We start from the raw sequence: 13,757 nt of genomic DNA, 5'->3' as shown, positions 1-13,757 counted from the left end.
GGACTAAACAGTGAAATTTGAAATTTCATTTGAAATGATCGTTGTACATGTAGCTACGAAGAGCAATAACAGCAGTCATATGTCAGGTAAAGGAGTTAGTTAAATATTGGTATGTTCCCTCTACCACTGGACCACAGGTATTAACAATTAAGAGAGATTGCAAGACAACTCCAGCACACACAGGTTTAACTGTGCATGGTTTTGTCATAAGGTCTGTCGGGTAACTCCCGAAAGGCTGCAGTTTTCTCCAGGGGATTGGCTGTTTGTTAAAGCAAATTAGGGTGTTGGAGGAACCTCAAGAGAAGCACAGCCAATTAATGGTCACAAGCTACTGGAAGATTATTACACATACCTGTAGAGACAGGCATGGTTTAACTAGCTGTTCTTAGAAAACTTGGAGAGTTGGAAAATTCATGCCATGACAACCATAGGTTAAGGCAAGGAACTTGGCAAGGTCTGAAAATGTTTGTCAGTGTGCGGGTTCCCAGGTTTCGAAGATAGGCCTAGCCAGTGTTCTGATAACCAGGTTAATCCGTTAGAGGGGACCTGGGAAGACCTGTAGAAACCAGTCAGTATACAGATAACCAGGTTAATCTGTTGGAAGGGGACCTGGGCAGACCTGTAGAAACCAGTCAGTATACTGATAACCGGGTTAATCTGTTGGAAGGGGACCTGGGCAGACCTGTAGAAACCAGTCAGTATACTGATAACCAGGTTAATCCGTTAGAGGGGACCTGGGAAGACCTGTACAAACCAGTCAGTATACAGATAACCAGGTTAATGTGTTAGAAGGGGACCTGGGAAGACCTGTAAAAACCAGTCAGTATACAGATAACCAGGTTAATCTGTTAGAAGGGGACCTGGGATGACCTGTAAAAACCAGTCAGTATACTGATAACCAGGTTAATCTGTTAGAGGGGGACCTGGGAAGACCTGTAGAAACCAGTCAGTATACAGATAACCAGGTTACTCCGTTACAGGGGACCTGGGCAGACCTGTAGAAACCAGTCAGTATACAGATAACCAGGTTAATCTGTTAGAAGGGGACCTGGGAAGACCTGTAGAAACCAGTCAGTATGCTGATAACCAAGGGAATCTGTTGAAGGTTGAAACTTTAGGAAACCAAGAAGACATATACCCCTTGTAAAAATCCTAGTTTATTATTAAACTTTTCATTTTTGGGCAAGATGTTAGTGTGTTGAAAATAGAATTTTCCAGCAAAGTAAAGATATGAGAATGTTCATTATATGGTCTTACCATGCGAGAAAATAGGAACTCAATATTTCTGCTACATTTACATATATAAGGGCTAAAATGAGATGACTGTGTCCCAAAAATTAGAAGAAATAAGGTATCATATATTGAGGAGGTCAACAAAACAACATTTTTCAGTCAAAAAAAAAAACAAAAAACAGTTCTATATTTCAAGCCTGAAAGTTTACATCAATATAACAGACTGTAACTACATGTGTTTATCAGACAATTTGAGAAATCAAAAGAAACATTTCACCGAGTTGGCTTATGATGAAAACCAAAATCATCAGTAATCACAAAAAAGAAAAGAAAAAAAAACTTTAAATGTAAGACAGAAACAATGCTCAGATCTCAAAACCATACATTTATCCAGAATTCCACATCACTGAAAATAACATTATTTTTACATTACAAAATAAAACAAACAAAACCCTACTGGTCTTGTGTCTCTTGAGAGGGTAAAAACCATGGGAAAAGAATCCAAAAGTGCATGTAGCACTACATGCACTTAGGAGTAACTACATGTACAAGTATCATATTGTCATGTTAACAAGACAAATTATACCATAAAACGGCCGCCAGAAACTCCTGACCATCCAAATATTGTTGCCATACCTTCCCACGTGTGGAACTCATCGATTGCTATGGTGCGACCCTCCTGGGTCACTCTGCTACACTAGTACACTAACCACTCGGCCACAGAGACACCCACACTGATACCTGATCATTATGAAATTGTAAACAGTCTTTTCTTCTAGAATATCAAGCCATTTTGTTTTTCATATCAGACTATCATTCAGCCAAAGTTACACATATATATACATGCAAATGCATTCTTAATGCCGCCATATTGACTACCACATCACAGGAGCTTGATCAGTCCCAGTTACTAACCACAGAAAACTAGGAAATTCTGTACTTGACCTACTGTAAATCTTCAACCTTTTTAACCTCTAAAACACTTTTCAGAATCCGGCAACATGGCTGACTTAGTTACAGAAAAAGCTTTAGGTCAAGTACAGCATTTGTCCTTGATAAAGCTTTTGTCATCGATACATTTTTTGCTAAAAGTTCAAACACAAATGCCGCAGATAATATTTCTATACACACATCCATCTTGTCTTGCAAGTGCGTGGATGAATCTGTTGACAACTTAACATAATTCTGTGCAGAAGCCGATTTAAAAATGAGCATTTTGTAACTCAGAAATCAGTGGTAGAGTCTAAAAATTTACTTCCACAAAGTTCAAAGACTTTCATTTTGCCTCATTTGCATTTATATATGCATGTGCAAAACAATAAGAAAAAGGTGACTACTATACAGAGGGACATTAAAATAAAACCAAACAAAAAATCTGTAAATATTAATTTAAATGCATGTGTATACGCATATAATTAGTCGCACTGTTATATTTAAAGAAAGTTTATATCTGGGACCAAAAAAAACAAACAAAAAACGAACATAATCTTGACTATTGCAATGAGTTTCATTCACCGGAAAACAGCTTCATTAGTCAACTGATTCAGTACACATTGTCAAAACTCTGAAAATTAAACAAAATGACCCTTACCACAATCTGATTATTACATGTATAATTAATACATATCAATCACTGATACATATACATGTGCAAGCCAAATGAAAAACAGGTTTAAACGTGATTAGACCAAATAGACAAAAACTACAGTCACACAGAGGTAAAGCACTCGAAGTAAAAGAAAGCTAACGTATGAAGAAAGTTCCATTATACAGACAACTGAAAACTATGCGTAAAAATATTTTCATTATATTTTTTTTAGATTTTTTGAAGATTGTTGAAAGACATTCAAATATTTCAATTCTATGGTGGGCTTACTTACAATGAAACATACTGACAGTATCTAGGAACTTTGACGTTATATCCCCCCCCCCCCCCTCTCAATGTTTTGAGAACATTATTTCAGCAATCTTTTAATTATGGGTAAAAAGAATTATCACAACATTCAGTGGCGTGATTAGAGTGGGAAGAATTTCCTGTGACGTCAGAGTTCATACACTCTGACAGAATGGTCCATAAAGCCCACCTTAGAAGGTTTGAATGCCTTAAACTCTCTCCATAAAAACCTAAAAAAAAAAAAATAGATGAAAGCATATTTATGCATAGTTTTAAGTGATCTATTTAGTGATGCCGACTTCAATTTTTAGAGATCTTTTCCTTTATGGAGCAAGTTCTCTCATCATCAGTGACATACATTGATGTGAAAACAAGTGTATACATTATTTTGACCTGGATCTTGACTCTAGAACGAATCATGCAATATCACAAGTTAATAACACTGTCTTTGACAGAAAAGAAGTTGACAAGGGTCAAATAAATTTCCAGATTGTAACCCGTCTAAAGCCATCTTGAAATGTTGAGATTTATAAAGTACCTACTCTTCAAACGGAAATATATGACAATCTGTATATATCTAACATTTTATACCTTTGGACGTGAATTAAATGACAGTTTACCCATTTTGATTCAGCTGAATTCAGAAAGTTTAAAGAGAGCTTTCATGTAACTTATGTCAAAGTAAAGATTATAAATCATATATCAATGAAGCTTGTCTCAAGGAAAACTGAAATCAATTTTTACCAGAACGAAGCCTGCTTCAAGGAAAATGGAGATCACCAATGACTATAATAAAACCTGCAGCAAAGGTAAATTGAAATCAATTTTTACCAGAATGAAGCCTGCTTCAAGGAAAATCCCAGTCAATTTTTACCAGAATGAAGCCTGCTTCAAGGAAAATCCAAGTCAATTTTTACCAGAATGAAGCCTGCTTCAAACAAAATGGAGTTAAGTGATCACCACAATGAACCCTATCTAAAGGAAAAATAGACCTTGGTTCTTACTTGAATGAAGCCTGTCCTCAACAGGGAGGAAGAGACCAATTTTTACAAGCCTCAAAGAAACAGAGCAGAAATTTTACCAGAATACTAGAATAAAGCCTATCTTGAGGAAAATAAGCTCCCTCGTCATCACCATTGTGGGTATGCATTCACAAACAGGACTCAATTACATCATAATGTTTTAGTTGAAGCTAATTACAACTTGAGCCGTTTTAAGAACATTAGCTTTACAGTAGCATAAAAATATAGCAAGTCATCTGAAATACCATTAAAAGAAAACTAATCCTGAGAGATTAATCAATACAGAGCTAACAGAGAGATAAAATACAATTTATGTACCACACAGCACTAAATATGCGTATGTACAGATGAAATATGTGAGGTTAAACCCATACAACAAGGTCATCATTTACTCCTGAGAAGATAAAAACGATATATAAGCATGGTAGCATCAGGTGTGGAATATCTTCAAGGTCAACTTCTGATGAAATCTTACAAGTAATATAAGTTATGTTATTCACCACATAACTTATCATTTCATTTTGTTTCAAAACAGTTATGACAGATTCACAGAAACTCTTACAGTCGAAGGTTAATGAAAAAAGGCACATTTTGAGACATTTGCACAGAAAGGTTTCCAAGGTGGGCGAGATTACAGTATCTGATCAGCTACGTTTACTTATTCTTTAAACAAAATCACATCTAATTTCATAAATACAAGCAAAACATTACACATTTAAAGGTGACACATTTGAAACTGTATAGATATGATAGATATACATAAATATTGACAATACAGCTTTACATTCGTATCAAATTTATGAAACTGATTCAGTCATGCCGCATGATGAAAAATATGCACTCTCTTATCTCAGCAAAAATGAAACGGTACATTAAAACTCTTATAAATTATAGATTTATATTTGTCCACACAAACAAGAAACATGCAGGCATGTGTATATAGTCAGCCTCACTTTGGGTTTGTTTTTTTTTTTCTCAGTGTTTTTACAGAAGATTTAAAAGACATAACATACATTTACATGCCACACCATAAATAGGTAATCTGTCATGTCACAGTTAAAGTGTCAATGTTATTTGAACCACGGCAAAACTGCGCATGCGCTTCCATTTCACAGCGCCGTTTCATGAAAACTGTGAGCTATGAAAGCAGGGGAATACTAGCCCCTGACACAGTGGGCCTAAGCCCTAACATTATGCAGAACTGACGTTTTACAATCGCTGCAAAGATATGCGCACATATTTACACATACCTGTATATATACACACATGCACATGCCCACTATTCACAAGGGAGGTAATCATAACTTTGCTGTCTCGGCCTGCTCAATGGCTGGTCCGACTGTATTGTCCATTGCCTCATATTCGGCCTCTCTGTCCCGCTCTAACTTCGCATCAGCAGCGTTACAAACTTTCTTCACAGCGTTGTTAAAGCTCTGAGGTTTGTCTGCATACACATGATGACCTGCTGATTTCACAATCTGAATAGAAGCAAAGGATGAACACAAATTTTATTACTGAATTCATTTATTTCACTGTTCATTAACGTCATACTCAAGGATTATTCACTTACTATGGATGGAGGAAGCAAGGGGTAAACCACCTACCTTTGGCAAGTTACTGACACACTTTCCCTCATGCATGATGGTGCATGACCTGTATGACTACCCTGATTTTGAGCATAGAAACTTAGTACTCAAGTTGTGATTTTGGTAATCTATGGCAATTAAAATGCATAGTGCAGAGCATCAGCCATGGAATATCTCCCTTGTGTCATTGTGCTTTATTTATTTATTTATTTGATTGGTGTTTTATGCCGTATTCAAGAATATTTCACTTATACCACGACCGCCAGCATTACGGTGTGAGGAAACTGCGCAGAGCCCGGGGGAAACACACGACCATCCGCAGGTTGTTGGCAGACCTTCCGGAGATCTTCATGTACAGCCAGAAAGGAAGCCAGCATGAGCTGGACTTGACATTGTCCTTTATATGCATGTAATACTTCAGGTCTATATATGCAGTATCTTTTAAGATACTACTCCAACGTTTTGTTTCAACATGACCTTCCCTGTTACAGGACGCCAAAGCCGATGCTCAGGGTATGATACAAGATACACCTGTACAGTGTGCATGTGAGCTAAACACTAAAGAGGACTTGAATAATTTCCAAATGTTTGAAAATAAAATTTGGAAAATAAAACAGCTTAGGGACACAATTTGGCCTTTAGCTGCTGTACACATGCCTGAACATCCACATAGCTCTCTTCACGGAGGAATTTCACCTGGTACCCCGTGCTACTGTCGATCCATGACCTTGACCCATACAACATGGTGATGGGGAATGTCCTCATGAATGTCAGCTACACGACGAACCATGGGATTTTTGGCCCATCCGAATGGACACTGGTCAGAGTTTTAAATGCCGTCTCCCCCACTATGGAAAAAAAAAATAAATATGCTGAATGAATCTATAATGTCACAAAAGTCCATTTATTCCTGCCAAGAAAGTATACTGATTTGTCATTTAGAATTTTTTTTTTAGCCCAGCTGGGTGACATATCAGACATTGGACTCTAAGGTGGCTTTTTCACCAGAGAGTAAGAACAGTTTTTGCCACACACATATTGCTACCTAAGTTCCTCAACCTTTTCGCATACAAAAGAGCAACTTTCAGTGCAATTATGCACATTTTAAAGTTTGTTTCAAGGGCTTCATAAAAAGGGTATCAGTCTACACAGAATAATGCCTTCAGAATATTCCTGAATAAACACCTTGCACACAATGCGAAAATGCTGAAGACTTACAGTAGACTTTATCATTCATAATTCACATACATGTACATATAGACCTATACACATACATATAGTTGAATGGACTGTGAAACAAGCTAGTTCAGGCCATCAAAGAATGCACTGATTTATAAGCACATTAATTGGTTGGAAAATTCTAATAAACTAGAATCTGGATGTTCGAAATACCCACCTCCATCCCTGAACATTTCCAAAAAGAAAGAAAGAAAATGAAAATAAAAACAGTAATTAGACGTAATAGGGTAACAAGGATGGAACATCCTCCTGATAATATTGTGCTTGACAGATATGCAAAACTTGAGCTAAATACATAGAGTACTTTTCAGCACATCACCCTTAAATCAATACTTACCTTGCTGGCGATTGTGCATTGCAGTGGTAAATGTATTCAAAAATGGTGTCATCATCAAAAAGGTTTGAAAATATTCTTGAAAATCTGGTCGAAATCGCTTTACCAGGCCCGGACCTACACATAGAAAGGACAAAACAAATAACATCTCATAAACTATGTGCACCACATGGGATGAAGCTGATTTACTGAACAGCCTGCAAAATACATACATGTACATGTACAAAGCACAGATAAGACTCTTAAAGAACCACATACAAGAACATTTTTTCAGCATTACTTTGCTTTAATATTTCACTTATAATCCTGGGGGAAAAGCCACTGTACTCCCCACCCCACCACACCCCACCCTCACCCCCTACCAAGGCCCATAACCTTTCAAACTTCCTAATTTAAAGCAATTCTGACTACAGCTGGACTTGAACTAAAGACCTTATCCATCAATAAGATCACACTGAATTACCTCCCTTGAGATTTTGCTCCCATTTAAATGCAGCCCTTTTAGGACTAAGCTGTATTTATTTGTAGTTGGGACATCCAAAGAAAAAAATAGCTACATGTACTTGTGAGATTTGAAGTTTAAGTGACATAATCTGGTTGAAGATATACATGGACCATCAACTAAAACAGAATTTAATTTTGCGAAGTGACCGATAAAGCCCAGGACAGGCCTCCAGATTTTATAATTTTTAAGCCCTGTGAGGAAATTTAAAATCCCGTAAAGAATATATGTACATTTCTGCAAATCTGAATAACTACATTCTGTCGCCTATCAAATAGTTGTCACTGTTGTGGCAAAACCTGCATACTGCATACTTAAATACAAGAGGTCCAATCACTCATAGTTTCACACCTCAAAAACTAATCTTGTGTTACTTCACTGCGGGTGTCACATGTCAAGGGAGATATCCTAAATGGCCCTAAATTTTGTCCATGACTTACTTGCTAATTTTTCCTGATTCTGAGAGTTCTATTAATTTTATAAAGATGTTTTGAGGTCTGCTTGGAACATGGATGATACTCTGCAGAAAAAAAGTTTCAGCGCTATAGTATTGTAATGTTTACAACGCTACTTGTGAGTTGGAAGTTACATGCACATAATGCTTATATGTGGGATTCAAACAAGTAGTTCCCTTGTCTGCAATTTCTTCGCCCTAGCTAAAACAATAATTCGTCCACCTTTCTGACTGTCAAACTGTCGTTAAACACCCATAGGTGGAACATTATTTATTAACAGGTTTTTGACTAGCATGCACTGATCATACTAGTACATAGGTCAGTGCCCTCTACCTATGTACAGATATGTCAGTCCTGTCTGAGGCTGATAATGCAGAATCAGTTTGCTAAATATAGAACATTATAGGACATGTATTGATATTTAGGTTAGTGTCAGCACAGTTATAGGGGAAATGAAATTTGAACTCAGGAATATGGGTCAGAATATAGTCTATTTAGGTCATACATGTAACTTGCAGCACAATTTGTCTTATCCTGAAGTTATTTAACACAATGTATTAAACATGTGTTTCCTGCGGTTATATACCTGAACAAAACGTATGCATGAAAGCTTTGGGCTTAACGTTGTCACTGACAATTTTTCAGTCATATCATGACAAGGAGTCATTATGTGTTTGCACATAATACATGTATACTGTGTCTTCTTGTGGCAGGGCGAGTCCATGCTGACAAAGTGCTGCTGCCACTGAAGCATCACAATGAGGGCACCAGACATGACACACCCACCCAGTCACATTACTCTGACATTGGGCCAACCAGCGCAGTTAATTGCTCTAACCTCTCAATCGCCAAGTGAGGCAGGAACAATTAAGTACCAAGTCTTTCATTTGGCCCAACCAGGTTCCTATCATAAGGTAATTACAGGTAAAATTAACGAGTAGCAAAAACCTGAATCAAATATCTTTCACTTTTCATGGCCCGATACCTGTAAAGCTTCTTAATATGGATGCCCTTTTACGTTTCATACATGTACATGTAATTTGGTGAAAAATTCAGAAAGTTTTGAAGAGTGTAGAATAAAAAGGTGGATGACACACTATTTATAAACCCGAGCTGAACCAAGCACACACAAAAACGCAATACCATACACATGGCTGTCTACAAAAAATGAACGTGTAAAACTAAATATCACGTTAGCATTATACACATCCAATTCTGATGGAACTATGCATACATGTGGCATTCAACAAACACGAACACATAAAAATACTGTATTTCGCCTTAACTTTGGTGAACTGGTATGAAAACAATGCACTGATAGAAGCACATAAAGGCCTTAAAATGACAATTTTGTTTTCCCTGATAAGAAATTAATCAAACTTCACCAATAAAAATAGCACTATAAGGTGAATGAATCCATTAGAATTACGAAAAAAATATGTCACTTACAAAATTATACTAAACTTTAGGTGAAAACACAGTTACAAATATTGCATTAACCAATATGGTAAAACATTTTATCCGTCCCAAACTGAAGGAACTACAGGTGCAATGTATGTCAGAATCAATAATATCTGCTTTTGAGGTCTGGATTTTTATTGGATTGACATAACCCTTTGAAGTTCTCCTTCTCATTATATACATCTTGCTTGAATAATCGATGCAGAGTGTATGTAAATGTATACAGTTTTTACAGACAGTACCAACAGCAGATGGTACACGCTTCATACATTGCCAAAACTGATGTTAACAATGTCTAACTTAAGCTGAAAATAAATTAAATAAAAATAATAAAACTAACCCTTGCGTTAAAACAATGCAAGCTGTTGTTAGCATCACCTACATACTAAGGTTTGGATCACAAGTATGTAGCTTTATCTTAAAAGTGTATATATACATACATGATAATGTTTGCATTCAACATACGGTGAACAATATTGCCTTTTGCAACACCTCTTTCCAGGAAACTTACTCTAAAAATGCTGATTTCTGGAGTTAAAACACCAAAAAAGACGGGTAAGTAATTAAGACATATGTAATAAACTGAATTCAATGCATAAAACCATTTCTGACTTAACCGGTACGTCAAAATTTGAAATTTGTTTTTAAAGCTTTACACTTTTAGGTAATACAAATTAAAATATTGGCTACCTCATGAAAATTTTTTCAAAACAAAGTCTGTAAAAATTCAATTAACACAAAAAACCTTGTTCCAAGGTTTTCAATTCTGACCTTCTTGCAAGTCAGACATGACTTTGTTGAATCACCCTCCAAAATTTGAAATATAATCTTTAAGCTTATTTTGGGGCATGAAAGATTACAATTTTGTCAATGTTATCTTAAGACAGATGTGCTCAAATTTCAACATCAAGAAACAAAAATTAACCATCGTAAAAAGTTTTTAAATTTTGACTTAAGTCAGACATGGCTTTGTGGAAACTGCCACAGACACTTACCCCAGGGTCCTGCAGCTCTAAGGCCAGCCAGGGGGTTGAAGGGCTTTAACATGGAGGCTATAACCCTGATCCACACGGGGATGGGGCGGGTGCGCTCACTGTCCACTGGGCGTTCCTGAAATCCCCATGGGTCCACCAGCACGAGATGTTTCACATGTTTCGGGTACTTCAGGCTATACGAGGTGGCCACAAATGCTCCTAGGCTATGACCTAACAGTACAAACCTGTCAAGGTGCATTTGTTTACGCCACTGTTCTATGGACTCAACAAATTCCGCTTCGGCGACTGTAGGATCTGAACTGAACTTTGGACGGGAGCTTCTACCGAAGCCCAGAAGGTCGAACGCGTACACAGGGCGACTCTCCCCGAGGGCATCCAGGTTTTGGGCCCATAATCCCACTCCTCCCCCCATGCCGTGTACCAAAACCAGGGGTATACGGTTTGATTTGTCTTTATTTACTGTCACTGTCCATAACTGCCTTTGGCCACCAGCAATAGACACATGGCCTGAGGTTAGAGGGCTTTTGATGCCTGTAAGCAAACAATAATGAAATGATCAGATATATACCAGTATCAAACACATGTGATTTTATACAAACACACAGGTACAATGTTCATGTTAACACAATAATGTTCTAAAGGTAGGATACAGGTAAGTTTAGCAACTCAGGTTTATAGGTTCAAAGTCCATGGCGCCATACGAAACAAGACTAATGTGTAAAAAGAGCTTTGTATAAATACCAAATCCAAATAAATGTGTATGTCTGACACACATTGAATTTGTTGAATTTGCTACTGAACATTTGAATTTTTTATTTCATTTGATCGTTGCAGAGACTCAAGAGCATGTCCATTTTTACTATTGTTCATACAATTTTTTTTTAATACAATATGCCAAAAAAAAAAACCAAAAAAAAAAATATAAAAAAACAACTGCTATGCTTTTTTAGACTCAAATACTCAATATCTTGGGAATAAACTAATCGTAATATAGTCTCCCAGCATGCAGGTGCAATTAATTATTTGCCTTCCATTTAGGATTTGTGGCTAGCAACATCATTCAATAATAACATTACTTAAGTGTAAAACACCTGAAGTTTTTGTCAGGGCATTTTTGTGCACCAAAAGCTACTTTTAAAGCTGACTACTCCTGTAAAAAGGGTGGCAAAATGTGACCAAAAAAACAAAAACAAATGAATATCTTGGTAGGAAGAATTCAGGCTTTTATTCATTTATGAATCATGGTATCAATCACTGTTTCAACAGAAAGTTTTATTAGCAGAGGAATCCAGAATGCATAGACAGCATTCTGTAATTCTTGAGCCATCTTGCATGTTTTTAAGGTGTTTATTCAAGCATATTCTAAAGGTATTATTATGTGTGGACTGATAAAATTTTACTTTTTGTGAAGTCATGAAACTGGCCAATCCAACCAATGCAATCCAAAATCAAATTAAAAATGTGCACAGATCGCAATGAATACTGCTCTTTCATGTGCGAAAAGGTTGAGGAAATAGGGTAATACAAAAAGACAAATTCTCACATTTCAGTATTTTTTCCTCCGTCCTCGCCAGCTGAGCTTTGGATGTGGGTTTCCACTGGAACCAGCTACTCAGGCTCAGCCAACCCCGATGCTGACTATGCAGAAAACCAGACAAAGAGACATGGCATTCATAAATAATGAATTGAGCAACTTTAACATGTCAATTTCAAACGACTGGGGGTCAATAATATGAAGATTACTGACAGTATATATCTGTGTATCCTATCACTGAGTAACCCTGTAACTAACACTAGGCTGTAAAAACGAATATTCCATTGAAACTGGACTGTCATTATTACAAAGACAGTTATTAAATTTCAAAATGTCGAAAGAAACAGTAACACTACATTTTTAAAATATTGTACATGAAACATTTTGCAACACCTCACAGAACTAATATCCTGATATTCAAAAAGGGCAAGTATCAGGCTGCAGACATTTGTCTACTGCTGTCCCTGTAGCTGTCTACTTTGATTATTCTTACAATTCAAATCAACAGAAATTGTGACATAACTGCTTTCAATTCAGCCGCCTAATTTTGAACTCTGACCCCCTTCTCCAATTATAAATGAAAATAGTGCTGATTTAAAAAGATTTTATTGTCATAAATCATTAGTGCTAGGGTTTATCTCTAATCCTCAAGACCAAAATCTTTTGCTTCTTCCACATAATTTGTATTTCCTTTATGTCGTGAATATACATGTATTCCTGATGGGACTTGCAACAAATATAGGCTGCAAATTCATTACATTTCTGCTAGCAAAGAACATTTTTATCATGCATGCATTTTACCCAACAGTTAAATAACAGAATCTTTTAACTAACAACCTAACAATAGTTGCTACTAGCTTTTCACATAATTAGCACAACTAGGCCTAATGCCCCAGGAGGTTATTAACGTTATGAAACCGTTAAGAAAAGTGCAAGTGCACCAAGAAGGCAATGACTTGACAGATCTCGGTCAGCTATAAAATTACGAACTCTTCCAATACAGTGCAGCATACGCAACCCAGGGTCATTTCATTAGAGAGTGGTCACATATTGTTTGCCCAAGGTTAGCCCGTGATATCCTAGCTACGAGGCAACCTGAGCAAATCTCAAGGTAGTAAGAAATAAAATAACGCAACTATCCATGTACGTATGCTTTACCTGTCTTCCTGAAGATCGGCCATATTGATACAACTGGGTCAGCTGAGCGATCGTCACATGTGCCGTGACATCACGGGGACGCCCTGTTTTCTCTAAAAATAGATGTGACAGTCAAAGTGGTTAGTCCCAACTAACTACAGGTTACTCCTACAAACGCACCTCGTAAAGGGGAGACTGATCTCAAGGGAGGTAATTCTGTTCTTCCCTATTGACAGAACTTTACATTGTATAAAGCCATGCTCTCTACGCCACGCCTCTAGACCACGTGGCACTGTACGCGGCAGTGTAAAAGGGTGTCACACATATGAATAAATGCCCAGTGGTCAGTCCAGGGCCCAAAAAAA

General features: G+C 37.0%; 1 protein-coding gene across 1 annotated transcript; it reads right to left on the bottom strand.

Moving 5' to 3' along the window:
- Positions 1 to 3,217: 3,217 nt before the first annotated feature.
- On the bottom strand, positions 3,218 to 13,544 carry LOC135465679 ((Lyso)-N-acylphosphatidylethanolamine lipase-like). Its single transcript, XM_064742985.1, is given in 9 exon segments — positions 3,218 to 5,627; positions 6,393 to 6,488; positions 6,490 to 6,549; positions 6,552 to 6,575; positions 7,308 to 7,387; positions 7,390 to 7,425; positions 10,722 to 11,252; positions 12,265 to 12,359; positions 13,414 to 13,544. Coding segments are annotated over 9 exon segments (1,125 nt in total). The 5' UTR covers positions 13,437 to 13,544; the 3' UTR covers positions 3,218 to 5,447.
- Between the last annotated feature and the right edge of the window lie 213 nt (positions 13,545 to 13,757).

Source organism: Liolophura sinensis, chromosome 5 (assembly GCF_032854445.1).
Source record: "Liolophura sinensis isolate JHLJ2023 chromosome 5, CUHK_Ljap_v2, whole genome shotgun sequence".
In the NCBI taxonomy this organism is placed as follows: Eukaryota; Metazoa; Mollusca; class Polyplacophora; order Chitonida; family Chitonidae; genus Liolophura; species Liolophura sinensis.
This window is presented reverse-complemented; position numbering and strand designations above follow the sequence as displayed.